General features: G+C 55.9%; 1 protein-coding gene across 7 annotated transcripts in view; it reads left to right on the top strand.

Moving 5' to 3' along the window:
• CACNA1A (calcium voltage-gated channel subunit alpha1 A) overlaps nt 1–25,505 on the top strand; it is a 322,020-nt gene extending 296,515 nt beyond the window's left edge. For 2 of the 7 annotated variants that reach the window (XM_073803167.1, XM_073803173.1), the window contains 12 exons: nt 3,180–3,307; nt 4,247–4,415; nt 8,053–8,158; nt 17,867–17,974; nt 18,110–18,210; nt 19,314–19,423; nt 19,526–19,664; nt 19,827–19,940; nt 21,274–21,309; nt 22,355–22,541; nt 22,867–23,117; nt 23,892–25,505. In XM_073803167.1, coding sequence (XP_073659268.1) covers nt 3,180–3,307; nt 4,247–4,415; nt 8,053–8,158; nt 17,867–17,974; nt 18,110–18,210; nt 19,314–19,423; nt 19,526–19,664; nt 19,827–19,940; nt 21,274–21,309; nt 22,355–22,541; nt 22,867–23,117; nt 23,892–24,614 — 2,172 coding nt within the window. In that variant the 3' untranslated portion in view covers nt 24,615–25,505. Of the gene's footprint in view, nt 1–3,179; nt 3,308–4,246; nt 4,416–4,583; nt 4,681–5,536; nt 5,634–8,052; nt 8,159–17,866; nt 17,975–18,109; nt 18,211–19,313; nt 19,424–19,525; nt 19,665–19,826; nt 19,941–21,273; nt 21,310–22,354; nt 22,542–22,866; nt 23,118–23,891 lie in introns of all 7 variants that reach the window. The other 5 variants (XM_073803170.1, XM_073803169.1, XM_073803172.1 and 2 more) reach the window with 5 other exon arrangements.
• Nucleotides 25,506–27,479: the final 1,974 nt, after the last annotated feature.

Here is a 27,479-nt window from a genome sequence, read left to right as displayed (position 1 = left end):
GAGGGAAAAACTAATGGAGCTCAGAGCTGGCCCCAGGACCCATCTAGCTGAGCTGTGGGAGACTCCCATCTGCCCTCTGAAAGGTGGGTGCCTTCCTCTGTACGATCAGGAGGCAGGAAAAAGTCAGCCACATAAACATTCTCTGGGAGCTGTGGGGCTTTGCAAAAAAATTGAATGGGTTTTCACTAGTAAAAGATAAGTTTGTCAAGAGGAGGACCCTCCTAGGACCAGAGACTATATAGCACTGCAAGATTGAAACAAGGAGGAATGAGTATATCTATCAGGAACCTCCATCCTGCTCTCTCTTTCTCTCTCACTCTCTCTGGGGCCTCATCTCGGCAAATGTTTTTTGTTCTCCACTCTTCCTGGAGCAGTTTGAGCACAGTCAGAAGAACTATCTAAGTATTTCAAGCAGCGGGGATTTAATATAGGGACTGGCTACACAGGCTTGAAAGAGCAAACAGAGAACACTGAAGTCACCAGGGATTAACAACTGCAGGAAGGCCAGGGCTGGGGTATTAAAAGGAAAAGAAGGTGTTACTAACCAACCCAGCTGCCCCTGGAACCCCTGAGGGAGTGCTGGCACCCTAGCTGTCTTCTGTCCCTGGACAACGGAAGACAGTTTCCTGTGGCTACTGTCACAAAGAACCACAAACGTGGTGGCTTAAAACAGCCAAAATGTATCCTCTCACAGTTCTGGAGGCTAGGAGTCTGACCACAGTGTTGGCAGGGTCATGATCCCTCCAGAGCCTCTAGGATAGGATCCTTCCTGGCCTCTTCCAGCTTCTGGTGGCCACAGGTGGTGTTCCTTAGTCTGTGGCAGCAGCACTCCAATCACTGCCTCTGTCATCACATGGTCTTCTCCGTGTGTGTCTGTGTCCAGATTTCCCTCTTATGAGGACAGCAGTCATATTGAATTTAGCCGACCTTAATCCAGTATGATCTCATCTTAACTTGATGACCCTTTTTTCAAATAAGGTCACATTCACAGGCACAGGGGGCCAGGATTTGAACATATCTTTTGGGGGCACACAGTTCAACCCACAGCACAGACCCACGTGGGAAGCAGAAGGAAGCTCCTCTCCTCCATCTCTCTCCTCCCCAGGCTGGCCCCCTAACCATGGCTCCTACTGGCAGGATGTAAGCTGCCCAGGGAGTGTGGAAGATGTTATTTTCAGAACTCAACCCAAGGACCAGCGTCCGTCAGCCAAAGCCCAACACATCCACCCTCTTCAGACCAGCAGTCGGTCTCACACTGAGAGACTTGCAGCCTAAGTCTCACAGCAACACACCCTCCAAGTCTAATGGCAACAGCCATTGACCTAGACGGTCCCTTGCCCAGTTCCAAATTCCCAGAAGAGAGTCTGAATGGGCCATCCTAGCTCCTGGTCAAATGATCACACTTGTTCTAGTAGCTTTGGGTGCATGTGGAGACACAGTCTTATACTACATCCCATCTGGGAAGGGCAGGCACCCTAGAAGACATCTACAACCCTTGATCATCAGCCCTTCCTAGGCAGGAATTTTTGTTTAGTTCACTGCTGCATCCCCAACACCTAGGACAGTGACTGGCCCACAGCAGGTGCTCAATCAATATCACAAAATGATGAATTAAAAATAGAGTCACTAGCAGACATAGAGAATGGGCTTGAGGACACGGCAGGGAGGGGAAGCTGGGGCGAAGTGAGAGTGGCATGGACGTATATACACTACCAAATGTAAAATAGATAGCTAGTGGGAAGCAGCTGCATAGCCAGGGAGATCAGCTTGGTGCTTTGTGACCACCTAGGAGGGTGAGATAGGGAGGGTGGGAGGGAAGCTCAAGAGGGAGGGGATATGGGGATATATGTATGCATGTGGCTGATTCACTTTGTCGTACAACAGAACCTAGCACAGCACTGTGAAGCAATTATACTCCAATAACGATGTATATAAAAGAAATAGAGTCACGGAAGTTAGGGACACCTAGAATTACAGGTCATTTATTAACACCTACTATGTTTACTTCTACACATTTGCTTGATACCTACTGTGTGCCGGGCCTTATACTAGGCCCTGGGGATATAAGGAGAGAACATATTTCTCTCAGTTTGCAGGGGTGTTGGGCAGACAAGTCAGGAGACAGTAGCAATACAATCTGATATGTGCTTTGGTAGGGGAGACTCAGACTGAAGGAAGGAAGATTTCAAAGAGTGGCCCTCAGGGACTGTGGGCAGGGCTTAGACCATGTATTGATCAAATTGGTTGCAAGTAACAGAAATTCAACCGAAACTGACAAGTGAAATATGCAGTTCACTAACTGATATAACTGAAAAGTCCAGATGAGGCTGGATCCAGGCAATAGCAGACCCTGTCCTCTTTGCTGTTCTCCTTCACACTGGCTTTATTCTCAAACTTTCTCCCTATAAAGGGAAGATGGCTGCCAGAGTGCCAGCAAAAATCCCAAGGAAGGCTCTCATTGGCCACCTTGGGTAATGTGCCCCTCCCTAACCAATCACAAGGTCATGTGACCACCACCTGTGCAGCCAGCCACACCCAACAACAGCATCTAAGTATAAGGGCAGGGGTTTCCCCAGATGCTATTATCCAAAGGGAGAAAAATGATGTCCACTGAGGGAGCAACATTCACTAAGGCCTGAAGGCAAGACTGATGCAAGCACCCCATGTGCTAAAGGCTAGAAGAGCACATGACAAGGTGCTACAAGATGTAGACAAATGCAGGAAAATTCATCCATCCATCCATCGAAGAAATATTTGCTGAGTGCTTACTTTATGCTGAGGATGGAAACATGACAGGGTTCTGGCCCATTGGGGGTCAAGTGTGGGAGGATTTGGGGTCATGGTGGTCCCCTTGGTGTTGGCCTCTATTTAACACAGCCTCTCTACCTCTCTCTCTGATTGTCTCTGTCCATCACTGTTGGTCTTTATCTCTTTGTATCTTTGTCTGTCTCCATCTTTATCTCTGTCTCTGTCTCTCTCCCCCATCTCCATTTCTCCATCTCTCTGTCTCTGGGCTCCTTCTGTGGGCATGTGTCTTTCCTCTATCTCCCCCATCTCTTTCTCTGACTACCTTTTCCCATTGTTATCTCCCTCCCTCTCTCCCTCTGGGCCTCTGTGTATATGTGTTTGGATGTGTCTCCCTCTCCCCCACCCCATCTTGGCCCCTGGGGTCCCCACAGATGCTGAACCTTTTTGTTGCTGTCATCATGGACAACTTTGAGTACCTCACCCGAGATTCCTCCATCCTGGGTCCCCACCACCTGGATGAGTACGTGCGTGTCTGGGCCGAGTACGACCCCGCAGCGTGGTAAGCAGTCACCCCAAATCCTCCAGCCACATCACCCACCTTTCTCTGGCACTGGAGCACAGTCTAGGTCAGGATCCAGACCTTGGGGTGTTGGCTCCCTGGAGAGCCAGCAGGGATTTCAGGAGGATCAGTCTAGAAAAAAAAAGATGAGAATCAGCACCCTCACACATCCTGGATTAAATGATTTGGGTACCACTGCTGCCCAAACCCCAGGTTTTCTGGGAGACGAGGGAGGGGATCCACCATGAGTTCACCTCCTATGAGTCTCTCCTGCCCCCGCCACTGTGAGGCTTCCAGATGGTGAGGACACGTTATCCAGGCCCCAGGAAGGAAGCCAGAGGCCTCTCAGCCTCATTTCTCCTGGCAGTATGGGGAGAAGGGCTGGTTTAGTAACCTTGGCAGACAGAATTGGCTGCAAGATCAGAGTGGTGGAACCCAGCTCCCATTGCGATCCCAGGACCCTGGAGCAGGTGGTCACACAAGGCCAGGGGAGAGGACACAGAACCTTGCTGGTCCTTGCATCTTCATGGTCACGAAGGGAGTGAGCTCTCCCATCTCCGTAGGCACAAGAGTGCCCCCTCCTGGTTGACAGGTGATGGTTTCCAAGGGTGGTCTCCACCCTGCTCAAGTGTATTGAGTGCCCGCTCAACACCAAGCCCTTGCAGGATGCTCAGAGGTGCCATCCTGATGCTCAGAGCCCACCAACCACAAACTGAGGATTCTAGTTCAGGCTGAGCTTGGGGCCTGAGAAAGCATTAAATGGGGGCCCTCGGCAGCCTGAACACTAGAGGGGAGCCTCACGAAGAAGGTGGGGTGGAGTCGATCCTTGCCATTCTTTCAGCCCCGGACAACCCTCCATGAGACCAAGAGGCTGGGGTGAGCTGCGGGGCTGGGGCTTGACTTTCAGCTGGTTCCTAACTCTTCCTCTTTTGATTTTAGGTCACAGCAGTTGGATGCTGTCCCCCTGTCCTCTATTCCACGAGCCCCCCCAGCCCCCAGTGTAGCCCATCCAGATTGTGGAAGAGGGAGACACAGAGAGCCCTGGGGGAGGTTCCCCCAGCCCAGAGCTCCCAACCCACTCCAAATGAAACCCTCTGCCCCAGGGTCTGTGAGTGTCTGGGAACATCTCAGGGACCTTCACTCATCCCACATCTCCCCTACTCTAAGCCAGGGGGTCCCCAGCCCCTGGCATCATGACCTCACTGTGTGCACGGGGAGCCAGTGTGAACGCAGCTTAACCCCGTGCCTCCACTAATCCCCTCTCTTCTCCTTTCAGCGGTCGGATTCATTATAAGGATATGTACAGTTTATTGCGCGTAATATCTCCCCCTCTCGGCTTAGGCAAGAAATGTCCTCATAGGGTTGCTTGCAAGGTTTGATTTCCACTAAAACCTGCTAGCATCCATGGAATGAGTGTGGCTTGGGGTTCTTCAATATATATATTTCATATATATATATATATTTATATATAATCTAAAAAACAGAGCCATCTCTCTCTTTTGCACTAAACTAGAAAACTTAGCCAACAGAATGCAGTCACATAGACTTGATGAAGCATGGAACATATATCTCTCCGTTCCCTTCAGCCATTTCTGCTTGCTCTTAGCTGAAGCTGCCCATCCCGGGGTCTCAACGGCACCCCAAATCAGACACATCCGGGGGGACTGTAACTTTGCATTGACCCCCCCCACCACCATCTCCTCCACTCTCCCCTCCTCCACCCTTCGCCTCCCAAAGCCCCCAGCCCTCCTTCCACTGCCCTGGCCCCTCTTCCCCATCTAGGCCCCCTCAGAGACCAGCCTCAGCCAAACCAGAGAACTTGACCCAGTTTTTTAAATGACACTGAACCAAAGCGTTGCTTCCAAGTGAGAAGCCCCCACTTCCGTCCACATTCCACCAGAACCATAGCCCAGAGTCAAAAGTGAATCTGACTTTTCTCTTCTCTCTCTCTCTCTCTCCCTGCTCGTAAGCAGTGAAATAATCTTTTTTTTAATGACCTCTTCCATTTTTTCCCTCCTCTTTTCCATTTATTTGAAATACCTATTTTATCGTTCTCTGCATCTTTCTCTCTCTATTTTTTCGGCTCGTGTGATTTTTTTGTTTTGCTTTTTTGGGTTTTTTTTTTTTTTTGTGTGTTTTTTCTTTTTCCTTCCTTTTCTTCCCCTCCCTCCACCCACCCTTCTTTTGGTTCTCCGTTCCCACCCCCGTTTTTGTTTTCGGTGCTGCCAGGGGCCGCATGCCTTACCCGGACATGTATCAGATGCTGAGACACATGTCTCCGCCCCTGGGTCTGGGGAAGAAGTGTCCGGCCAGAGTAGCTTACAAGGTAGTCTAACCCTTGCCGACCACCAATGTCCGGGCACTGGGGATTTTTCAGTGCTGACCAGGAACAACCAGCCGAGTCTCTTTTTCCAGCATTACTGTTCTTTTTTTTCTTTTTCTTTTTTCCTTTTTTTCCCCTTTCCTCCTTGAGTAAATGAATCATGACCATCCCTTGATTCTAAGCAGTATACTGTGTCCGTCCTTTCTGATCAGTGTGTCTTGGTGTTTTGAGACTCTATTATGGCCGACACGCCGGGGGGAGGGTGAGGGGAGCCCCAGGTCCCCTCGCACCTGGTCCCCCAGGAACCAAATTGGACACCCTTTGGGAGGTGGGGGTCGCCAGTGAGCCCAGAGCGGCCCCCATGCCCAGACCTGGGCAGGTGCCTTGCAGGGAGGGGCTTGGACCCCATCTTTTGTATCTTGAGCCCCCAGGTCTCACGGTCACACACACACACCTGAAGCTGATCTCTGACCTAGGGCCTTGGGGGATCCAAGATTTCCCGGGGAGCACCCAGAGCCTCTCCTCCCCCGCCTCCCCCCTGGAGTTGCTTCCCCAGTCTTCCTGTCCTTAAGCCACCCATCTCCCTCCAAGACACCCCAACATGCCTCTCCATTGTTCCAGAGTGGGCAGGCGGGCCGCAGCTGGACCCCTGGACCGTGGCACCCTGACGCAGGCCATGCACGCTGCCTTGGCGGGGGCCTGGGGCGGGCAGGCACCATGGCCGACCGGGGGGGTGGTGCATGCTGTCTGAAGGAGCCGCCAGGCGGCTGGGCCGGGCCACCCCTCTAGACCCCGTCCCGGAATCTCCCTTGGCACCCAAGGACAGATGCTCTGTTCCCCCTAACTCATCCACTAGAAGTTCAGAGATGACCTTTACAGTCAGCCCCTCCCCCCCCAAAAAAAATGGTCCCATCATTCCATTCACCCATCCACCTTGGCCTCCTCTGTCTACAAGAGTCCTCCCTCCCCTCTGTCCATCCCATTTCTTCCTGCCTCGTGTAACCACCTCCCCACAACCTCATTCCTCGTCCTCTTCCCTCCATGAACTCCTTCTTCCCAGGCGAGACCAGGAGATGGCCCCACCAGCCTTACTACCATGTACCTGTCGCTTCTCTAATTTTCTTTTGTCCTTCTCTTGGTCTCTCCTTGGCCGAGTGTGGGTGTGTGTGTGAGCGTGTGCAAGAGAGAGGGAGAGAGTGCCCTTCCCTTCCTGGTCTCTGTGCAGGGCTGCCACGGGTCCGTAAGGCACCTTTGTGTACATTTGAAATGAACATCCTTTGCACAGAACACTTTGTGGGAAAACAATTGGAATCCACCAGTGTGAGGAGAGCAAGACACTTTTCCACTATCAGCTGGGAAGTTGTCATTTAAATACACAAGTCCATGATTTCTAAGATGGGGAGCCCTTTGTGCAGTGCACAGCCTGCACAGCTGTGCACAGTGGCCCAGTGTGTATGTGTTTCTCTGTCTACCATCTCCCTCCCCACCCTGCCTCCACCCATCTCTTGTGTTCGGCTCTGAGTCTGCCATCCCCTTTGCCATCTCCAACCCTGTGTTTCCTGCTGACCCGTGTCTGAATCCTCTGGTGAACATCAGTCTCCATCTCCGTGCCCCCTCAGCCTGGGCTGGTGCACGCTAGCCCAGCATCCTCTCCCACGCCACCAAGCATGGGGGACAGAGCCCCTGCCTGGGATACAGGGAATCTTTTCTTCCCTGGGCCATGGGAACACCTCCCTCACCCCTTCCCCCTGCCATTGCACAGAGAGCCAAGATCCGGAAATGCCCCTGAGATACACTTTCCACGGAGCTATGAATGAGTCTCGAGATTCCGTCTGCATGCGCCCCTGTCCGCTGTTCTGTGTGTCATGGCCTCGCTGCATGTGCTGCGCGAGGGGCCCGCCCCATCAGCAGGGGGAGTCGCCTGCCTGCCGCTTCTCGGAGGAATGATGCGGTCTGTGGCCATCTGGTCTGGTCTGGGCCGAGCCAGGGGTTGGGGGTGGAGAGCCAGCGGCCCCCCCGGCGGCTGCGGCAATGGACCCCTCTGCCTGGCTGCTGCATGTCTGCTGCGATCTGGCTTGTACTCTTCTTCTTTGGGGTCAGAATGGAACGGAGCTGTCCAGAAGAACTCTGGGGCAGGGCAAGGATGTGGGCCAACCCTGGAAATGCCAGCCCTAGGGTCCAGCAGGCGGGCGAGGAACGGGCAGGGGCTCCGCAGCATAGGAGAGCCCCCAGTGCCCTCCCTGAGGGAGCCAGCGAGGGCAATCAGGAAATGGAACACCGGGACAGGTAACCTGAGGGTGGGGGGCACCCTAGCCGCTGCCTTCAGAGTTCTTCCTGGGGCTCCCTGGGTAGGGTGGGTCTGGCTCACGGGATCCGGGAGGGGTGCCTGGGAATGACTGCCCTTGCCTTTGGTTTTCTGTAGAGGCTCCTGCGGATGGATCTGCCTGTTGCCGATGACAACACCGTCCACTTCAATTCTACCCTCATGGCTCTGATCCGCACAGCCCTGGATATCAAGATCGCCAAGGGTAAGGGCAGGAACGGGAGCAGAGAGGTGGGGCAGGGTGGGTGGAGCCAGGGCCTCGGAGGGCTGAGCCGTTCACCTGCTCAGCAGATACTGAGAGCTTCCCTCCTGTGTGCCAGACGCCGCTCTAAGCCTGGAGGATGCGGGTTACACTTCCAGTGGGGGGGAGGCCTCCCCAGCGAGGTTGTGAAGGAGTCACGTGGATACCTGGGGGGGAAGCGCTCCAGACAGAGGGACCAGCGGGTGCAGAGCCCCTCCCCCCACCTGGGGCTATGTTGAACTGACTTGCACTCTGTTCATGGGGGTACCAAGCAGCCTCGAGAGCAGAGGAGGCACCTACTCCCTCTAACCACAGTGGAGAGAAGCTAGGAGGAGGCCTGATATAACTCATGTGAACACAGGGTGGCGGCTCGGAAGGAGGGGATATGGAATATTCAGATTCTGGATATTTCCTGGGAGTCAGGAGGACCAGATGCTGATGCATGGAATGTGGGGTGTGAGGGAAAGAGGCAACGAGGCCACCCCCAGGGGCTGGGGCCCCGGTGCGTGAAGGGTGGAGCTGCCGTGCCCTGAGACAGAAGAGATGGCAGGGGCAGGTTTGGGGCAAAGGGAGGGCAGGAGGTTGGTGTTGGAGGTGACACATGAAGATGGTGGCTAGGCAGGAGGCTCTCCAACTTACACTTCTGGTGGAGGCCCCCCGAGAAGGTTCTGAAGGAAGTGAGGGGATGAGTCTTCCTGGCTGTGTTGAAGATGTAGCGTCAGGAGGCATCAGATGCTGGCAGCTTTTAAGCCAGGAGACTGGACGAGCTCTCCAAGGGGATGAGTGGATGGACAGACCCCCGAAGACTGAGCTTGGGGCCACCCCAGCATTAAAGGTGGCCAGGCAGGTGGGTGGAGACCAAGGCAACTCAGGCTCCTACAAGGCGTCGCCAGTGTGTCAGGTGCTGCCCAGCAGCTGAGGAAGATGAGGACCAAGAGTGACTAGCGGATCCTGTGCCAGGTCACCACTGGTCACTTTGACCAGGGCAGCTCTGGTGGAGGGGTCATGGCCCTCCTGCCTGGAGTGGGTTTCTGAGGCCTGGCGGTAGAGTGGATGTGACTTGACAGCTGACGGGACAGCAGGGCAGAGAGAGCAGCACATGTGCCACCAGAGAGAAGGAAGTTGGGAGAGTAGCTGGTGGAGGGCTGTGTCCATCGTCCAGAAGAGGGTTGGGAATCAGGGGCTGAAGAGAGAGGCCAGGACTCCACCCAGCTGAAGCCCCTGGGAGGCTATAAGGAAGGAAGACTGCACTTTAGGGACACATGTTCTTTCCAGGGCCCTGGGGAGAAGAGGGGGAGAAGGAGACAAGACTGGAAGTTGCTCGGAGTGGGGACATTCAGGGAAGGAGACCAGCAGCTTCCAGTGGGACAGTGCCCAGTGAAGGGGCGGGGCACGTTGAGGACAGACATTATGAGAGCCAGGAAACATGCAGATGAAGGTAGAGAGAGCAGAGGTGCCCCCAAATGGAGTGAGAAAGAATCAGGAGTGAGGCCGAGACTCAGGGGACAGCATAAGTGCCACTTGTCTCCACACAGCGTAAGTTTCTTTCTCATGCAACAAGTCAGAGGCAAGTGGTCCAGGCTCGCCAAGCATCTCGGTGCACATGGCCAGCGGGGGCCCAAGTTCTGTCCGCTTTGTGGCACTGCCTGCCCCAGACTGTTTGCTCATCAGCATGGTTGAAGCTGGTGGAGGTTCCAACCCAGGGAGGTGAGGAAGCAGAAGTGTGGGCGGCAGCTTCCTTGTAATCACGTGGGAAAGTGGACTCACCTTGCCCACCTACCTTCCCTGTCCTCAACTGTAAACCTTGGCAGAAGACTTCACCCTCTCTGAGCCTCAGCGCATGTATTAGCTAGCTATGCCATATAACAAATGACCATAAATTTAACAGCTTAAAACACACCTACTTATTAGCTCACAGTTAGGTAGGTCAGAAGTCCAGGTGGACTCAACTGGGCTCTCCGTTCAGGGTCTCACAAGGCCAAAATCAAGGTGGCGAGGCCACCTTCTCTAGAACTTCTCTGGAAGTTCCGAGGAAAAATTTACTCCAAAGCTCCTTTAGATGTTAGCAGAATTCAGTTCCTTGTGGCTGTAGGACTGAGGTCCCTGTTTCATTTCTGGCTTTTAGCCAGAGGTTACACTTAGCTCCCAGGGATGTATCTAATTCTTTATGTGCTCCAAATCACTCTAACTTCTTCTGCTGCCAAGAAAATGGTCTGGGGCTTCCCTGGTGGCGCAGTGGTTAAGAGTCTGCCTGCCAATGCAGGGGACACGGGTTCGTGCCCCTATCCGGGAAGATCCCACATGCCGTGGAGCGGCTGGGCCTGTGAGCCATGGCCACTGAGCCTGCGCGTCCGGAGCCTGTGCTCTGCGACAGGAGAGGCCACAACAGTGAGAGGCCCGCGTACCGCAAAAAAAAAAAAAAAGAAAGAAAAGAAAATGGTCTGCTTTTAGAGGGATCACCTGATTAGGTCAGACCCACCCAGATCAGCTTACAGTCAGCTGACTTGGGACTTTAATTACATTTGCAGAGTCCTTTCATAGCAGTCCCTAGACTAGCATTTGATTTAATTTTTTTTTTTTTTGGCTGCGTTGGGTCTTCGTTGCTGCCTGTGGGCTTTCTCTAGTTGCGGCGAGTGGGGGCTACTCTTCATTGCAGTGCGTGGGCTACTCATTGTGGCGGCTTCTCCTGTGGCGGAGCATGGGCTCTAGGCAAACGGGCTTCAGTAGTTACAGCACGTGGGCTCAGTAGTTGCAGCACACAGGCTTCAGTAGTTGCAGCATGGGGGCTCAGTAGTTTTGGCACGCAGGTTCTAGAGCATGCAAGCTTCAGTAGTCGTAGCACGCAGGCTCAGTAGTTGTGGCTTAGTTGCTCCGTGGCATGTGGGATCTTCCCAGACCAGGGATTGAACCAGTGTCCCCTGCATTGGCAGGCGGATTCTTAACCACTGCACCACCAGGGAAGTCCCAAGCATTTGATTGAATAACCAGAATTTTGCTGGGAAAGAAGGAGCAACTTTAGATTTCTGCCTGCCACAGTTCTGTAAAATGGGTCTAACAGTGCACCTACTCTTGGTACATAATGCCTTTGAATCCCAGCTGCTGTTTCCCTCTGGGGACCTGTGTTCAGGGGTCTGAAGATAACCCAAGACCTGGGCTCAGTGATTCGCTAGAAGGACTCAGAACTGTTTTGCTAACCGTTATGGCTTATTACAGCAAAACGATACAGATTAAAGTCTGCAAAGGGGCTTCCCTGGTGGCGCAGTGGTTGAGAGTCCGCCTGCCGATGCAGGGGACACGGGTTCGCGCCCCGGTCCGGGAAGATCCCACATGCCGCGGAGCGGCTGGGCCCGTGAGCCATGGCCGCTGAGGCTGTGCGTCCGGAGCCTGTGCTCTGCAACGGGAGAGACCACACAGTGAGAGGCCCACACAGAGCAAAAAAAAAAAAAAAAAGATAAAGTCTGCAAAGGAAACAGGCACATGAAGCAGGGTCCAGGAGAGACCAAGAGGGAGCTTCCACTCCCTTCCAGTGGAGTCACATGCACACTGCTTACTTCTCCCAGCAATGATGTGTAACAATATGTATGCAGTGTTGCCAACCATCCAAGCCCACCTGAACTTTGGTGTCTAGTGTGTTTATTGGGAGTTGGTCGTTGTAAGCCTGGCTGACCTTAGTTGCTCAGCCTCCAGCCCCTCTATAGGTCACGCTGATACCACGTGACTCAAGGCCCCCACCATAAATCACATTGCTAGGATAAACCATCTGGCCTGGCCCCAGGCCCCCAGGTAAACAAAAACACTCTTATCAGGCAGGACACTCTAGGACTTAGACGTTATCTTCCAGGAGCTGGTCAAGAACCAGTCATTCCTGGGGCTTCCCTGGTGATACAGTGGTTGAGAGTCCGCCTGCCGATGCAGGGGACACGGGTTCGTGTCCCAGTCCGGGAGGATCCCACATGCCGCGGAGCGGCTGGACCCATGAGCCATGACCGCTGAGCCTGCGCGTCCGGAGCCTGTGCTCTGCAGCGGGAGAGGCCACAACAGTGAGAGGCCTGCGTACCACAAAAAAAAAAAAAAAAAAAAAAGAACCAGTCATTCCTTTGGAATGTGCAAGGTTTGGACAACCCAGACCTGCTGAGTTGTCTCTTATGGCACAGAACCCCTTCTGTGGGACTTCCCTGGTGGTGCAGTGGTTAAGAATCTGCCTGCCAATGCAGGGGACACGGGTTCAAGTCCTGGTCTGGGAAGATCCCACATGCCGCGGAGCAACTAAGCCCGTGTGCCACAACTACTGAGCCTGTGCTCTAGAGCCCGTGCTCCGCAATAGGAGAAGCCACCACAACAAGAAGCCCATGCACCACAACGAAGAGTAGCCCCCACTCACCACAACTAGAGAAAGCCTGCGCGCAGCAACAAAGACCCAACACAGCCAAAAATAAAATAAATATATATATTTAAAAAAAGAACCCCTTCTGTGGGACTTTAGCAAGTCCAGCCTTTAGGACACTCACCAGATTCCCCACGTGAGGATTTCAAGGACTCTGGGGATGTGCCTGCCACTTGGCTGTCATTGTCACTCATACCCGAGACCCTACTCAGCTCCCAGAGGGTCACGCCCCCAGCATCTGTGAGCCAGGGACCCCCGTCCTGTCACCTCCCACAGTTCCATGGGGCACAGCTCTGGAGTCAAGGAAGTTCAGCCGAGAGCTTGGGGACAACAGTTCTAACAGTGCTGACAGTCACAGCCATTTCAACAGAATCACGTCTCGGGCCAGCTGAGAGTACAACACACTTTTTTTCAACACTGAATTTGCTTCTAAACACACTGAGTTCCTTTCCAGCAGGCAGGGGGTAACATGGAGGAGTGGGTTAACCTCAGTGATCCTTCAGATTCTTCAAAAATTGTGAGGCCCATCTTAGCTGGGAGAGAAAGAGAGCAGGTCCCTCTGCTTATCTGTCTCCTTCTGTGTCTCCTTCTGTGTCTCCTTATCTGTTTTATCTGTGTCCCTTCTGTGTCTGTCCTTCCTCTTCTCTGTCTCCTTCCCACTCACCCCTCTGTTCTCTCCTTTCAGAAGAATCTCATTCTTGCCTGGGGAAAAAAATCCTCTGTCGTCATGTTTCTTTTTCTTCTAGACGTTGTGTCTGGATCCTTGAAACCTCCCCCAAGGGGCTTGGGCTGTGTCCCTTCATCCCCCACTGCCTTCCTGTTCCCCACCCCAACCAGAAGGTGATGAGGACAGAGCCAGCCACCTACCTGAACGAACGTAAACCCAGTTAACACATCAAAATCCAACATCCCCAGCCTCGTTGACATATACACACTGCTATATTAAAAATTGATAACCAACAATAGAGCACAGGGAACTCTGCTCAATATTCTGTAATAACCTAAATGGGAAAAGAACTTGAAAAAGAATAGATACATGTATATGTATAACTGAATCACTTTGCTGTATATCTGAAACTAACACAACATTGTTAATCAACTACTCCAGGGAATTCTCTGTTGCTCCAGTGGTTAAGACTTGGCGCTCTCACTGCCAGGGCCCTGGGGTTTGATCCCTGGTTGGGGATCCCACAAGCCACTCGGCGTGGACAAAAAAAAAAAAAAAAAAAAACTACAATATAAAATAAAAGTTTTTTTAAAACTCCCCAGCCTCAAGCTAACGTTCTGGCTTCTGCTGAGAGCCTGCAGGGAGAGCTTTATAAACACTGTGCCACCTGCGTGCTAACAGCTGTGGACAGCAGTGGAGGGTTGTGTGGAGAAGAGACAGGCCTCAGCCAGCCAGTAGCAGAATCTCCACAGCTGTCCAGCATTCCCTGAGTCCGGGCCGGCCCGGACTCTCCTTCAGGACTCCACGTGGCTGACCAGCCAAAAGGCCACTGTCTCGTCCTTTAATACCCTCAAAGACCAGGCTCTGTCTGGAGGTGGGTTCTGCAATGGCCTGGAAGGTTCTGGGGTGGCCTGGTGGGAGCTGAAGGGCTTTCACCTGCCTGCATTATCAGCTCACTGAATGAGAACATCCACTGGGCACCCGCTGTGTGCCTGGCTCTGTCCTTGGCACGTGGGATGTGGCAGTGAAAGACAGATGAACCTCTGGCCCTTGTGGGGCTGTGGGGAAAGAGGCAACAAATAAACAGGCAACGATAAATAAGTAGATATGTAACGTGTTCAAAAGCGAGACATGTTATGGAAAAGAAAGAGCAGGGTCAGAGGTTGTAGATCCAGGTCAGGGGTTAAACCCTAAGTCAGGGGTTCTCAGCCAGGCGTAATTCTGCCCCCAGAGGACATTGGCAATGTCTGGAGACAGTTTGGGTTGTCGCAACTGGGAGAGGGCTGGTGCTCACGGTATCTGGTGTGTAGGGGCCAGGGAATGTCTCAGGGTGCACGGAACAGACCCTGCAACAGAGAGCGTTCACCAGAGGTGTGCAGAGTGATGTGGGAGAGGGGAGGACCCTTCGGGCGATAAACTCCGGGACACAGCTGGTTTGTGGGGGACTGATGCCTGCATACCAGGGAGCCCTCTGTCCCTGGGAACCCCGGTGTTAACAATTCTGTACCTGGAGGAGGAGTAAACCTGAGATGTGGCCTTGAGCAGATCTCATGACCCCAGGGGAGGGCCACTTTGGAATCCCCTAAGGACTTGCCCTTTCTTTAAATGTGAACGACAGTCCTGAATGCAAGATCTCCCAGTGAATTAAAGCAGAAAGAGTCTAAGGTGGTTCTCAACTGGAGGCAGTTTTATCCACCAGGGGACACCTGGGAACGTCTGGGGACAGGCTTTGTTGTCAGGACTGGGGTAAGTGAGCGCTGCTCAACACCCTGCAATGCACAGGACGACCCCACAACCAAGAATGATGGAGCCTCAAGTGTCGACAGCGCTGACAGGGTGAGAAACCTTGGCCTTACCTAATTCAGATGCCAAGAGCAGCTATCTTAATCAGCCCTGGCCACCATAACAAAATATCAGAGGCTGAGTGCATAAACAACAGAAATTTATTTCCTCACAGTTCTGGAGACTGGATGTCCAAGATTCAGGCGCCAGAGGGTTTGGTTTCTCCTGAGGCCTCTCTCCTCAGCTTGCAGGTGGCCGCCTTCTTGCTGTGTCCTCACATGGCCTTCCCTTTGTGCATGTGCATCCCTGGTGTCTATCTCTCTCTTCTTATAAGGACACCAGTCCTATTGAATTAGGGGCCACCCTCATGACCTCATGTAACTTTAGTTACTTCCTTAAAGACCCCATCTCCAAATGCCGTTACACTGGGGGTTAGGACTTCAACATGAATTGGGGGGGGGGACACAATTCAGTTCATAACAATAGGTATCTTCCTTTTCTTCACTAGAAACAGGAAACATGTAAGCTGTCAGGAGAAAGTGACTTTTCACAAGAATGTCATGTTCTCTTGTTTCCCTTCCCGTGTCTCTGAGAAGGACCCACAGAGACCCCAGGCACCTCACTTAGCTACAGTGGACACGAGACTTAGCTATTAATTCCAACTGCTTCCCTAGAGGAAAAAAATAAAACTGTCATAGGTTGGTGTCAAGTATGTTGAGAACCCAGCTACACAGATGATTTTCCCAAGGATCTTCCACAACTTCCCAACCTGTGTCCAGGCCCGCCAATCACCCCTACACCCATGCAGGTCGGCTCCAGTGACCACAGTCCCTTGTATCATTAGACCCTGCAACCACCAGCAGCGAAAAGAGAGACCAGACCGTGGACCGTGCCCCCTAGTGGTGATGTGTTGAACAATAGCATGAGATGATAAAGACCAGAGAAATAAAGCAGGAAAAGGGCATCGAAGGAGGGGCAGCTGTTTTAGGTTGGGAGGCAGCTAGAAGACCTCTTTGATAAAGGGTTTGGGCAGGGACCTGAAGGAGGTGAGGGAGGGAACCACATAGATATTTGTAGAAAGAACCATCCTGGCAGAGGAAACAACCCATGCAAAGACCCTGAGGCAGGACGGTGCTTGGCGTGTTTGCTGAGCAACGAGGAGGTTGGTGTGGTTGGAACAGAGTGAGCAAGGGGGAAAGTAGAGGAGATGAGGGCGGATCATGCAGGGCCTTGTGGACTCGAGGGATCACCCTGGGTGAGGTGAGAGCCTTGAAGGGCTCTGAGCAGACGAGGCAGGTGACTGATGCAGGTGTCCCTGGGCGCCCTCTGGTGGCTGTGGGAGGAGCAAGGCGACCTGGCAGAAGCGATTACACCGGTCCAGGCAGTTCAGCTCCCCACCGCCTCCATATCATCACTCTGGAACAGGATCTGAGCTTGACTTGCAAAAACGCCCTTCTGAAGGATTTTTCTCAAAATAAAGGCATCCGTCTCCAGAGTCACACGGGGGAAGATGAGCGAGAGCTCCACGGAGTGCCTGGCAGATGTCTGTGCTTTGACCCACATCTGCTGAGAAGGAGAAGCTGGGCAGGGGTTCCAGAGGGAGCTCCGGGCTGGGCCCGGGAAATGGAGGAGTGGGAGAAGGAGGGACAAAGACGGCAGATGCTGGGCGACAAGAGGTGGACGGGGAATGGAGGCAAAGGGGGATGTTGAGGCTGTCTGGGCGGTCCAGCTACTCAGCCACAGGCCCCCATGGATGGTTGTTAAACACTGCAGTAGTTATCTACTGGCTGGCAGCCGGCTCCTGCCCTTCCCCTAGATCTCCTCCCATAATCCAGCAACCACAGGGTTAATATTTGGTCCAGCAGGGATCCTTCAGGCCCTTGCTCTAGCTCTGTCATCAGTGTCCCTCTCCTACCAGCTGGTAAATATTTAGAATAGCCCCTGTTTGGGGCTGTGAAACAGGAGTAGAAGCAAGGGCCAAGCTGGTGTATCAGTTAGAATGGATGAGGATGTGCTCTGTAACAAACAGCCCCAAGGTCCTGAACCAACAAAGATTCGCTTCCCACTTCCATTATGTGGGAACTTCCGGGGTCAGCAGGGGCTTCTGTGCGTCAGTCACTCAGGGACCAGGCGTGAGGGGGCAACCACTGTCCCCAACATTACCAGCCGCTGCGACAGAGGGAATGAGAACTCAGGAGGGGCCTGCACTGCCCATTTAATGCCCAAAGTGGGGCCTCACCCTGCTCACACCTTACGGGCAAGAACTCATCCCATGGCCCTGGTCAACCCCAGGGGCCAGGAAGGGCCACACTCCCGTGCACTCGGGCAGGAGGGACCAGAAATGGCTGCTAAAGAACCTTAATGACCACCATGGCTGGAGTGAGGGGCCAGGGCTTGGCTCTGTCCAAGGTCAACATTCACGGGAGGGGATACTCGGTTGAGGGAGAACGTCCTCTATCAGGACTGCTCCCTGAGGCTTACCCCAGGCTCCCTACAGCAGACAGCATCCTAATGCTGTACATTAACTATTTTGATCTTCAAACAACGCAGTGAGGCGGGTAGTATTGCCGTCACCCCCATTTTGAAGATGGGGAAACTGAGGCACGGCACAGAAGACTAACACCCAGGTCACGCAGCTGGTAAGTGGGAACCAGGTTGGCCCCTCAGGAAGCTGGACTGTCCCCCGCATGGTCTTTCGAAGGCCCTGGCCCTGCTGAGGACTAGACTGCTCTGGGTCAGGCCCGCTGGGAACCAGGACCCCAGAGCTTGGGTCAACAGGAACCACTGGCTTTGCGGCTGCCCCAGAGGCCGGCTGATGCCTCTCTGTGCCCACCCACAGGCGGAGCCGACAAACAACAGATGGACGCTGAGCTGCGGAAGGAGATGATGGCCATCTGGCCCAACCTGTCCCAGAAGACGCTGGACCTGCTGGTCACCCCTCACAAGTGTAAGAGCCAGGCCCGGCCTGGCCTCAGGCTCTGTCCCACCAGGATGGAGGGGGAGGGAAAGAGGAGGTCCAGGGACGGCAGGGCTGGTGCACACAGGGGCCCCCACCCACAGTGAGCTCACCCTGTGCCCCCAGCCACGGACCTGACGGTGGGGAAGATCTATGCAGCCATGATGATCATGGAGTACTACCGGCAAAGCAAGGCCAAGAAGCTGCAGGCCATGCGCGAGGAGCAGGTACGGCCCCAGCCCTGATGGCCCTGCCCTGCTATGTCCATCGCTCTGGGGACATCCAGGCTGGGAGACAGTGGCTTCCTTGTCACCATGAGGACCAACCAGAACAGTGGGATGAGGCCAGGCTCCAAGGCAGGTCACTGAGAAGTAGCACAGTGCCAAGGAGACGTAGCCTGGATTAACTCATCTGCTCCATCAACACTTATTGGGCACCTACTGTGTGCCGGGCATGGTTCTCAGCTCCGGGGGTGCATCTGTGAGCAAAGCAGACCAGAATCCCTGTGGAGCAGACTTTCCAGTTGGGGGAATGCCAACAATGACAGATGATTAAATTACATAGCATTGCAGAAAATGCTAAGTACCATGGGAAAAATCGGGGGCAGGGGAGGGAATGTGATTTGAAAGGGGTAGTCAGGGGAGGCCTCGCTGAGGAAGTGACATCTGAGGAAAGACTTGAAGGAAGAGGAAAGGGAGCCAAGCAGATACCTAGGGGGAGAGTGTTTCAGGCAGAGGGCACAGCCAGTGCAAAGGCCCTGAGGCAGGACCATGAGTTTGAGTTCAGGGAACAGTAAGGAAGTCAATATGGTGGAACAGAGTGTGCAAGAGGCAGTGGGAGGAGACAAGGGTGGGGAGGTGACAGGACAGATTATGCAGGGCCTAGTGGGCCTTTGACTTTTGCTCAGAGTGATGTGGGAGCCATGGGGGCTCCTCAGTAGAGGAGGGAAGTGACTTCATGCAGGTGTTCACAGGTACCCTCTAGTGGCCGTGGGGGGTAAGGGCTGGAGCTGGGAGACCTGAGAGGAGGCAACTGCACTGGTCCAGGCCGGAACTGATGAGGCCGGACCAGGATGTGGGCTGTGGAGTGGTAAGAAGTGATCCAGTTATGGATGGATTTGGAAGGAAGAGTCTTGAGGACTAGCTGATGGATCAGACTTGAGTGTGTGTGCGTTTTGGGGTGGGGGGGCATGTCAAGAATGACTCCTGGGATTTCACCCCAGGGGTGGGCTAAGCATAGCCTCGCCGCTGCAGCCCTGACCAGACCCTGAGCCTGGGGCGCCCTCCTCCACCTGTCCCCTGTGCACACACACTGCTCTCTGCTTCCCCAGAACCGGACACCTCTCATGTTCCAGCGCATGGAACCCCCATCTCCAACGCAGGAGGGGGCGCCCGGCCAGAATGCCCTCCCCTCCACCCAGCTGGACCCAGGAGGAGGCCTGTGAGTGTCCCTCTGGCCAGGAGGCAGGGGAACGGGGGTGCTGGTCGGATGTGAAAGCCCCCGGAGTGCCCACCACCACCCTGGTCTCTGTGCCCCACACAGGATGGCTCACGAAAGCGGCATGAAGGAAAGCCCATCCTGGGTGACCCAGCGGGCCCAGGAGATGTTCCAGAAGACGGGCACGTGGAGCCCGGAGCGAGGACCCCCCACGGACATGCCCAATAGCCAGCCCAACTCTCAGGTGCCTCCATACCCCCCCACGCCCCCATGGCTCCCAGGCCCGGGCAGGACAAGAAGGAGGGGTCTGGGCCCCCCCCACCTGCAGCTCCGCACACCCCGGGCCACCCCCGGGGTCCACGTGTCAGGCCCTGGGGCTCACCCGGCCTCGCCATCTGCCCCGCAGTCTGTGGAGATGCGAGAGATGGGCAGAGACGGCTACTCCGACAGTGAGCACTACCTCCCCATGGAGGGCCAGGCCCGGGCCACCTCCATGCCCCGCCTCCCCGCCGAGAACCAGGTGAGGGCTTTCACCCAGCACGCTGGGGGCTGCACTTGGCCTCTGCAGTCTCTGCTTCCCCACGGAGCCCAGGGACCCAGGGCTGGGCGGGCGTCCTGCACCCTCGGCAGCAGTGTGCAGGCCCCACTGCCCCTACAGGCCACACCTGGAGCCCCTGGAGGCCCTGGTCCTCTTAGGTCCTCCTTGACGGAGGGCTGAGAGGGGGCGGGGTTCCCCTGGGGCAGGGTACCGTGGCCGCCGCCAGGTGGTCTGTCTCTGCCCCGTTTGGGGGTACTTGAGGCAGCAGGACGTGGAGGTTGCAGAGGGGGTGTGGGAGGTGGTGTGTCTGGCCCAGGTGAGAGCAATCAAGAACATACACTCATGCACACACACACGCACGCGCACACGCGCTCGCACATACCCGGATGTGTGTGCTCGTGTACACGCACGCTCTGGGGAACTTGGCGGGTCCTAGGACCTGGTGGCGGAGTCTGGGGTGGGCCCGGGGGCAGCTGGGGTTCGTCTCTCTGTCTGGTCTCTGTGGGGGCCGCTGGGGAGGAGCAGGTGTGTGTGCGCCCGATGTGTGCCTGCGTGTGGCTGCTTTACCCAGCTGCAGGGCTCGGGTGGGCGGGGGGTTCGGGGGGGGTGTCCCACTGCCCCAGGCCCACGGGGCCAAAGGGGCCAGAGCCAGAAGCATGGCTGGCTGCCCACCCAGCCTGAGAGGCGGGGCGGCATGTCTGACGGTGGCGGGCTGCCCGTGTGCTGTGCCGTGACATCTGCACGGGGTGGGAGGCTGTGCTGTGCCTGGCTGGGCCAGGGTCACCCAGGGGCCTGGCCTCTGACTGCTGGGAACTTGGGCGGGGGGCACTCACCCTGCATGTGGCTACCCAGCCCCGTCCTGACGGGCCCCCACCCCACCCACCCACCCAGCAGGACTGAGCTGCTGGGCCCCAGGAGACGGGTGGGACGAGCCAGCCGACGGCCACCCCTCCCCAAAGCTTTGAGTGTCAGCAGAGCCAAGGCTGGGGCACATTGCATGAGGCAAAGCTCAGGGCCAGGGGCCTGCAGCCACGCCGTCCCATCTGTCCGTCTCGTGCCTTTGCCATCTGTCTGTGGTGTCTCCTGTCTGTCTCCTCTGTGCTCATGGGAGGACTGCCGGCTGGGCCTGGGGTCGCCCACACACCACCGGGGACTTTAACCTCTCACTCCCTCCCCCTTCTCCTCCCCCTCAGGTTCCTCTCCCCGGCCCTGGCATCTCTTCCATCTACCACCTCTCCACTCTCCCTCTCAGCTTTTATATTTATTTCCTTCTTTCTGTTTTTTCTGTGTGCACCATCCCGTGGGGCTGTGACAGAGGAGAAGGGGCCGGCCACGTGGGAATAACCTCAGTGTATGTACCGCGCCCGCCCGCCGCCCAGCTGGGCTCCGGCCCCCTCTTCCCGCCCACCCCCCCTCGTGGGAGTCCTGTCATCTCTCCCTGTCCTCGGACCCCACCCTTTCTTTGCAGACTGCACCCCTCCCCCTTCCCCCCTGTGGAGCCCCATCCTCATGTGTTGTGTTCTCTGTGTGCCCCACGTGTGCCCTGAAGGAGTGACCCTGCCCCGCCCCCCTCCTCCCTCCCCCTCCACCACCCCCTTCTCTTCAGAGCCCCCAAGCCAGGGGATCCAACGTTCCAAGGAGTCTGACCTGCAGCCCTGCCTGGCCCACTTTCTCAGGGGCTCTTTCCCCTAACACCACCCCTGAACCTCTGGTCCCGCAGCCCTGTGTTCCTTAAAACTCTTTCCTCGGGCAGTACCGCTGCCCCCTTAGCTGGGCCAGGCCCTGGGCAATGTCTGCCCCGTCTTCCTCCTCTCCTCTCCGAGCCACAGAGAACCCAGCTGGACCCAGTGGGTGCAGCACATGCAGGCCCCCAGGCTGCAGGCCAAGGATGAGGAGAGCAGGTCCCTCGGGGCCTCAAATGCCAGGGCAGCCCCTCAAGGGCTCCTTACGGAGGCCAGACTCAGGTGGTCAGAGAAGTCCAGGCCCAGTTGGCCAAGGAGGACGGTGACATGGGTGCCTGGCCCTGGGCGCGTAGGCCTGACAGCGAGGAGAGGCAGAGGCTCCTCACTCGCCCTGGAGAGCAGGCAGGGCGAGCGCCGGCCCGGGGCTCCCAGCTTTGCACTTGGAATGGGGGAAGCTCTGCCCTTCGGTCGGCCTGCCTGTCCCAGCAGGAGGTGTATAGAATGGGGCCTCCTGGCCAGAACCCAGGATGAGCCTGGGGGGTGACAGAGGAGTCCTGGAGCTCTGGTTGATCAGGACCTGAGGCCCACGGCCGCCCCCACCCCGACCCCCGCCCTGGACGGTCACACCGCAGTCACTGGTGGCCGATGGGGCAGGACAGACCGGGACTCCCTGGTGCCAGCCGCTGACCCCGTCTGCCGGCCTGTCCCCCCCAGACCATCTCAGACACCAGCCCCATGAAGCGCTCGGCCTCCGTGCTGGGCCCCAAGGCCCGGCGCCTGGACGACTACTCCCTGGAGAGGGTGCCACCCGAAGAGAACCAGCGGCACCACCAGCGGCGCAGAGACCGCAGCCACCGCGCCTCCGAGCGCTCCTTGGGCCGCTACACGGACGTGGACACAGGTGGGTCGCCCTGCAGGGCCCAGGGACCGGAGGCTGTATAAGGGGACAGAGGAGGGGAGATAGGACAGAGGGCAGAGTGGGGTAGACACTGAAGGAGAAAAGACAGAAAGGCTTGGACGAGACCAAAGGGACCAAGCGGTAACAGCTGCTGCTCAGAACCTGGGGACCGACCCCCCTCCCAGCACCCACCAGGCCGTCCTTGGTCCAGGGTGGTCCAGGGGAAGGTGCCCCTCTCTAGAGCCCCTTGGTAGTCTCCCATGTGCACAGACCATGCCACCCCTCCCTCAAAGCCATCTGTCTATCTGTCTGACCCCGTCTGGCCCAGGCTTGGGGACAGACCTGAGCATGACCACCCAGTCTGGGGACCTGCCATCAAAGGAGCGAGACCAGGAGCGGGGCCGGCCCAAGGACCGGAAGCATCGGCAGCACCATCACCACCACCACCACCACCACCCCCCGCCCCCAGACAAGGAGCGCTACGCCCAGGAGCGGCCTGACCACGGCCGGACCCGGGCCCGGGACCAGCGCTGGTCCCGCTCACCCAGTGAGGGCCGAGAGCACATGGCACACCGGCAGGTGGGTGTGGCAGGAGGTACCCCTGAGCCGAGCCCCTGGGACCCGGGAGAGGAGGGGGCCTACACCCCACAGCCACTCTGGGCAGGGTCCCCACTGCTGCTGTGACCTCTGACCCTGTCCACCATGGAGTGGGCTCCCCAAGCCAGGGGGTTGGGCTCGGGCAGGGGTGAACACTGCCCCCTGCCACTCTGGCTCCCCACTCTGCACCCCCAGCCTCCCTGCCCGCCTGCCACCCTCTCCCTGCCCGCAGCTGCTTCCTCTTTGGTTGTGGATCACGTTTTGAGTTTCTGGCCAGCGTAGTCTTTACAACTCATGACCATGCTGGCTGCCCCGCTGCCTTTTGCTTTCCTTTAACCCGGCTTCCGTTTTTTTTCTGTTGTTGTTTCGATTATGATTTCTGTCCTCTGGACGCCTGTGAGTAATTTTTTAAACTTCTGCTATTTTAACCCCCAAACTTACAAAACTCCATTTCTCATTTCTCTTTTCACTTTGTTGTGTTGGTTTTCGACTTCCCCCTCCCTCCTTGTCTCTCCCACTCCCCCCCCCACCCTCGTCCTCCTCCGCCTCTTCCTGCCCTCATCCTCCCTGTGGCTGTTGCTTTTCTCCTTTTTTTTTCCATTCGAATGTCCTGTGTCCCCCTCTCCTCCCGGTGCCTCTCCTGTCCTTTGGTTTTCCTTCGGTCCTCACCCTTCCGTCCTCTGTGTCTCCTCCCGTCTCCTGGTTGATTTTGGTGTATCTTTTTTTTTGATTTCCTTTGTTTCAATTTTCGTGTAGGGCAGTAGTTCCGTAAGTGGAAGCCCAGCCCCCTCAACATCTGGTACCAGCACTCCGCGGCGGGGACGCCGCCAGCTCCCCCAGACCCCCTCCACCCCCCGGCCACACGTGTCCTATTCCCCCGTGATCCGTAAGGCCGGCGGCTCGGGTCCCCCGCAGCAACAGCAGCAGCAGCAGCAGCCGGCGGTGCGGCCAAGCCGGGCGGCCCCCAGCGGCCCGCGGAGGTACCCGGGCCCCGCGGCTGAGCCCCTGGCCGGGGAGCGGCCGCCCACGGGGGGCCACGGCAGCAGCCGCTCGCCAACGATGGAGCGGCGGGTCCCGGGCATGGCCAGGAGCGAGTCCCCCAGAGCGTGTCGCCACGGCGGGGCGCGGTGGCCGGCGTCCGGCGCGCACGCGGCTGAGGGGCCCCCGGTCCCCCGGCACCACGGTTACTACCGGGGCTCCGACTACGACGAGCCCGACGGCCTGGGCAGCGGCGGCGGCGGCGGCGGCGGGGAGGAGCCCCGGGTCGCCGCCTACGACGCGCCGCCCCCCGCGCGCCACGCGTGCTCGCCCAGGACTCCCCGGGCCGCTGGCCCGGCCTGCGCCTCGCCTTCCAGGCACGGCCGGCGACTCCCCAACGGCTACTACCCGGCCCACGGACTGGCCAGGCCCCGTGGGCCGGGCTCCCGGAAAGGCCTGCACGAAACCTACAGCGAGACCGACGACGACGACTGGTGCTAAGCCCGGGCGAGGTGGCACCCGCGCCCGCCCGGCCCCCCCCACGCACCCCACGCACACGCCCCCCCGGGGAGGAGCCGCACCGGCCGCGGGGCCACCTCGCTGCCACCTGCCCAGCACACGGTGGGAGGCCCGGGAGGGCCCAGGAGAGGACCAGCTGGACGGCCCCGGCCTCTGGAGGGAGTCCCTAGGGCCAGGACACACCAGGGTGTCCCGCAAAGACCCTCAGCCGGACAAGCCGCTCCTGGGCTGCTACTGCGCCCCCCACCCAGCCCCGACCCCCCACGACGGGGTCCCTCGGGGGCAGACAAACCACACAGCCAAGGGATTCTAATTAACTCAGCCATTTTTGGAGAACCTTGGGGAAAATGGAAATTAAAAAAAAAAAAAAACATTTTTAAAAGAAAAACGGGGAGAAAAAAATTGCTTCTATTGATGAGTTTTATCATCTCAACTGAATCTTTCCTTTCCCTGGTGAACGCGAGCTGGTGGCCCGTGTGTGGCGAGAAGCCGGAAGCGAAGAGGAAACCCAGCGTCCCACACAGACCTCCACCAGACACACTCATACCCCACACACGTTCTCAGACACACACAGGAGTGCTTGCTGGTTATACCAAACCCTACTATAACTGCCTGCAGAAATCAATTTAAAAAAAATAAACAATTTTAAAAGGACAAAAAAATTAATGATTGAGAAAAGAAGCATTTTTTTCTGACATTTGGTCCTGCTTGAAATAACAAAAGAAAAAAGAAAAAAAAAAAACACCACCGATTTCCTTTGCTTCTTTTTTCCTTTTTCCTACCTTGTTTGAAAACTGTGGGCTTGGGACTGTGAATTATTGCATGACATTCAAAAAGAAAAAAAAAATAATAAAAAAAAGTTGAATCAAAGGGCTTCTGGATTGGAATGGTCTTTATATTCTCTGCAAAGTACTCCCCGGGTCTCTTTGGGGAAACCATGGAAGGAGGCGCTTTGAAAGTGGCTAAGGATGAGAAAGCTGTAGCTCCCCAGCCAGCACTCTTTGCAAGAAAGTTAAAGCCAAAGACACTGACCAGGGCTTCCCTGGTGGCGCAGTGGTTGAGAGTCCGCCTGCCGATGCAGGGGACATGGGTTCGTGCCCCGGTCCGGAAAGATCCCACATGCCGCGGAGCGGCTGGGCCCGTGAGCCATGGCTGCTGAGCCTGCGCGTCCGGAGCCTGTGCTCCCCAACGGGAGAGGCCACAACAATGAGAAGCCCGTGTACCACAAAAAAAAAAAAAAAAAAAAAAGACACTGACCAGCCCATGCCTCTACCCGCAGCCCTCCGGGGGTTCCACAGTCTGCCTGCTGCTGCTTCCGCAGGCCAGGTTGTACCTAAAGCAACCATCCTGGATGATAAGCCTTCCTGGATGACCATCCTACATGATCTGGCAAGTGAGACCCCAGTGAGTACATTTGAGGCCCCACATATTAGCAAAACTCCTATTGGAAGCACCCTGGAGGAGGTACCTGGAAACCCAGCTCAGACACCCTGTGCCCAGGGAGTTTTCCCCCCGTGGGAGGTGAGCCCTTCCTGAGGCCTCTGGCACTCTCACCCCACCTACCTGCACCCAAGAAGCTGCTTCTGATGGGCTCCACCCCAAGCTGTATCCCATTTCACAGACTTTCTTGAGATGCCCCTAAGTTACCAGCAGTCATTGGGGAATCCTAGAGATCAGAGTTCAGAGCAGCCGATAGGTGGCAAAAGATGGTCATGGCCGGTTCAAGGTGAAGGCAGCATATCAGAGGTAGAGGTGGGGATGGGCTTCTTATGAGGGGATTGACAGTCTGCCCTCCCTCCACCTTCAGCCCCACCCAACATGTCTTTCCATCAGGCCACAATGCGCCTGCTGAGACAGTCCCACTCCAGGCTTCCAGAAGCTGGCCCCAAAGATGAAGGTGGTAGAGGACCCCCCAACCCCGCTGCCCCCACCCCCAGGGCCTCACCTCCCTACCTATTCTGTGAATGGTTCTGTGAATATAGTCGATAGCCACAGAACTGTAGTTAGTAAAATTAGGAGGTCAGAGAGCTGTGTTGATTCAGGTGAGCAAAAGGCCAGTTATACCCCGTGTTCAAGTTGAGGTGAAAGGCCTTTCTTTGGCCTGAAAAGGCAGCTCCCGCTTCTCCCAAGAAGGGGCTTCAGAGAATTGCAGAAAACCCGCAGATAAGGAGAGAGGGATTGTTCTCAAGGAACACTGGGGTACCAGAAGAAGGGGTACCAAGCCCCTGGCTGTGTGACCTTAAGAAAATGACTTAACATGTCTGTGCCTCTGTTTTTCCCATCTGTAAGCGGGAACTAGTAATAGAACTGTTTGTGATGATTAAATGCATTATTCTACGTCAGTCATCAGCAAACTTCTTATTTTGAAGGAACAGAGAGTAAATATTTTCAACTTTGTTGCCCAAATGGCCTCTATCTCAACTCTTCCACTCTGACATTGCACCAGAAAAGCAGCTTTATGTTAACGAGTGGGTGTGGCTGTGTTCCAATAAAACTTTATTTATAAAAACAGGCATAGGGCTGGATTGGACCACTCTTCTATATCAGCAGTTCTCAAATGTTTGTCTCAGCACCCCTTTCTTTTCTTTTCTTTTTTTTCTTTTTTTTCTTTTTCTTTTTTTGGCTGCGTTCTTCGTTGCTGCATGTGGGCTTTCTCTAGTTGCTGCAAGCAGGGGCTACTCTTTTTTGGGGTGCACGGGCTTCTCATTGCGGTGGCTTCTCTTGTTGTGGAGCACGGGGCCCTAGAGCACGTGGGTTTCAGTAGTTTCGGTGAACGGGCTTAGTTGCTCCGCGGTATGTGGGATCTTCCCAGACCAGGGATCAAACCCATGTCCCCTGCATTGGCAG

Source organism: Tursiops truncatus, chromosome 3, assembly GCF_011762595.2.
Source record: "Tursiops truncatus isolate mTurTru1 chromosome 3, mTurTru1.mat.Y, whole genome shotgun sequence".
Taxonomy (NCBI): domain Eukaryota; kingdom Metazoa; phylum Chordata; class Mammalia; order Artiodactyla; family Delphinidae; genus Tursiops; species Tursiops truncatus.
This window is presented reverse-complemented; position numbering and strand designations above follow the sequence as displayed.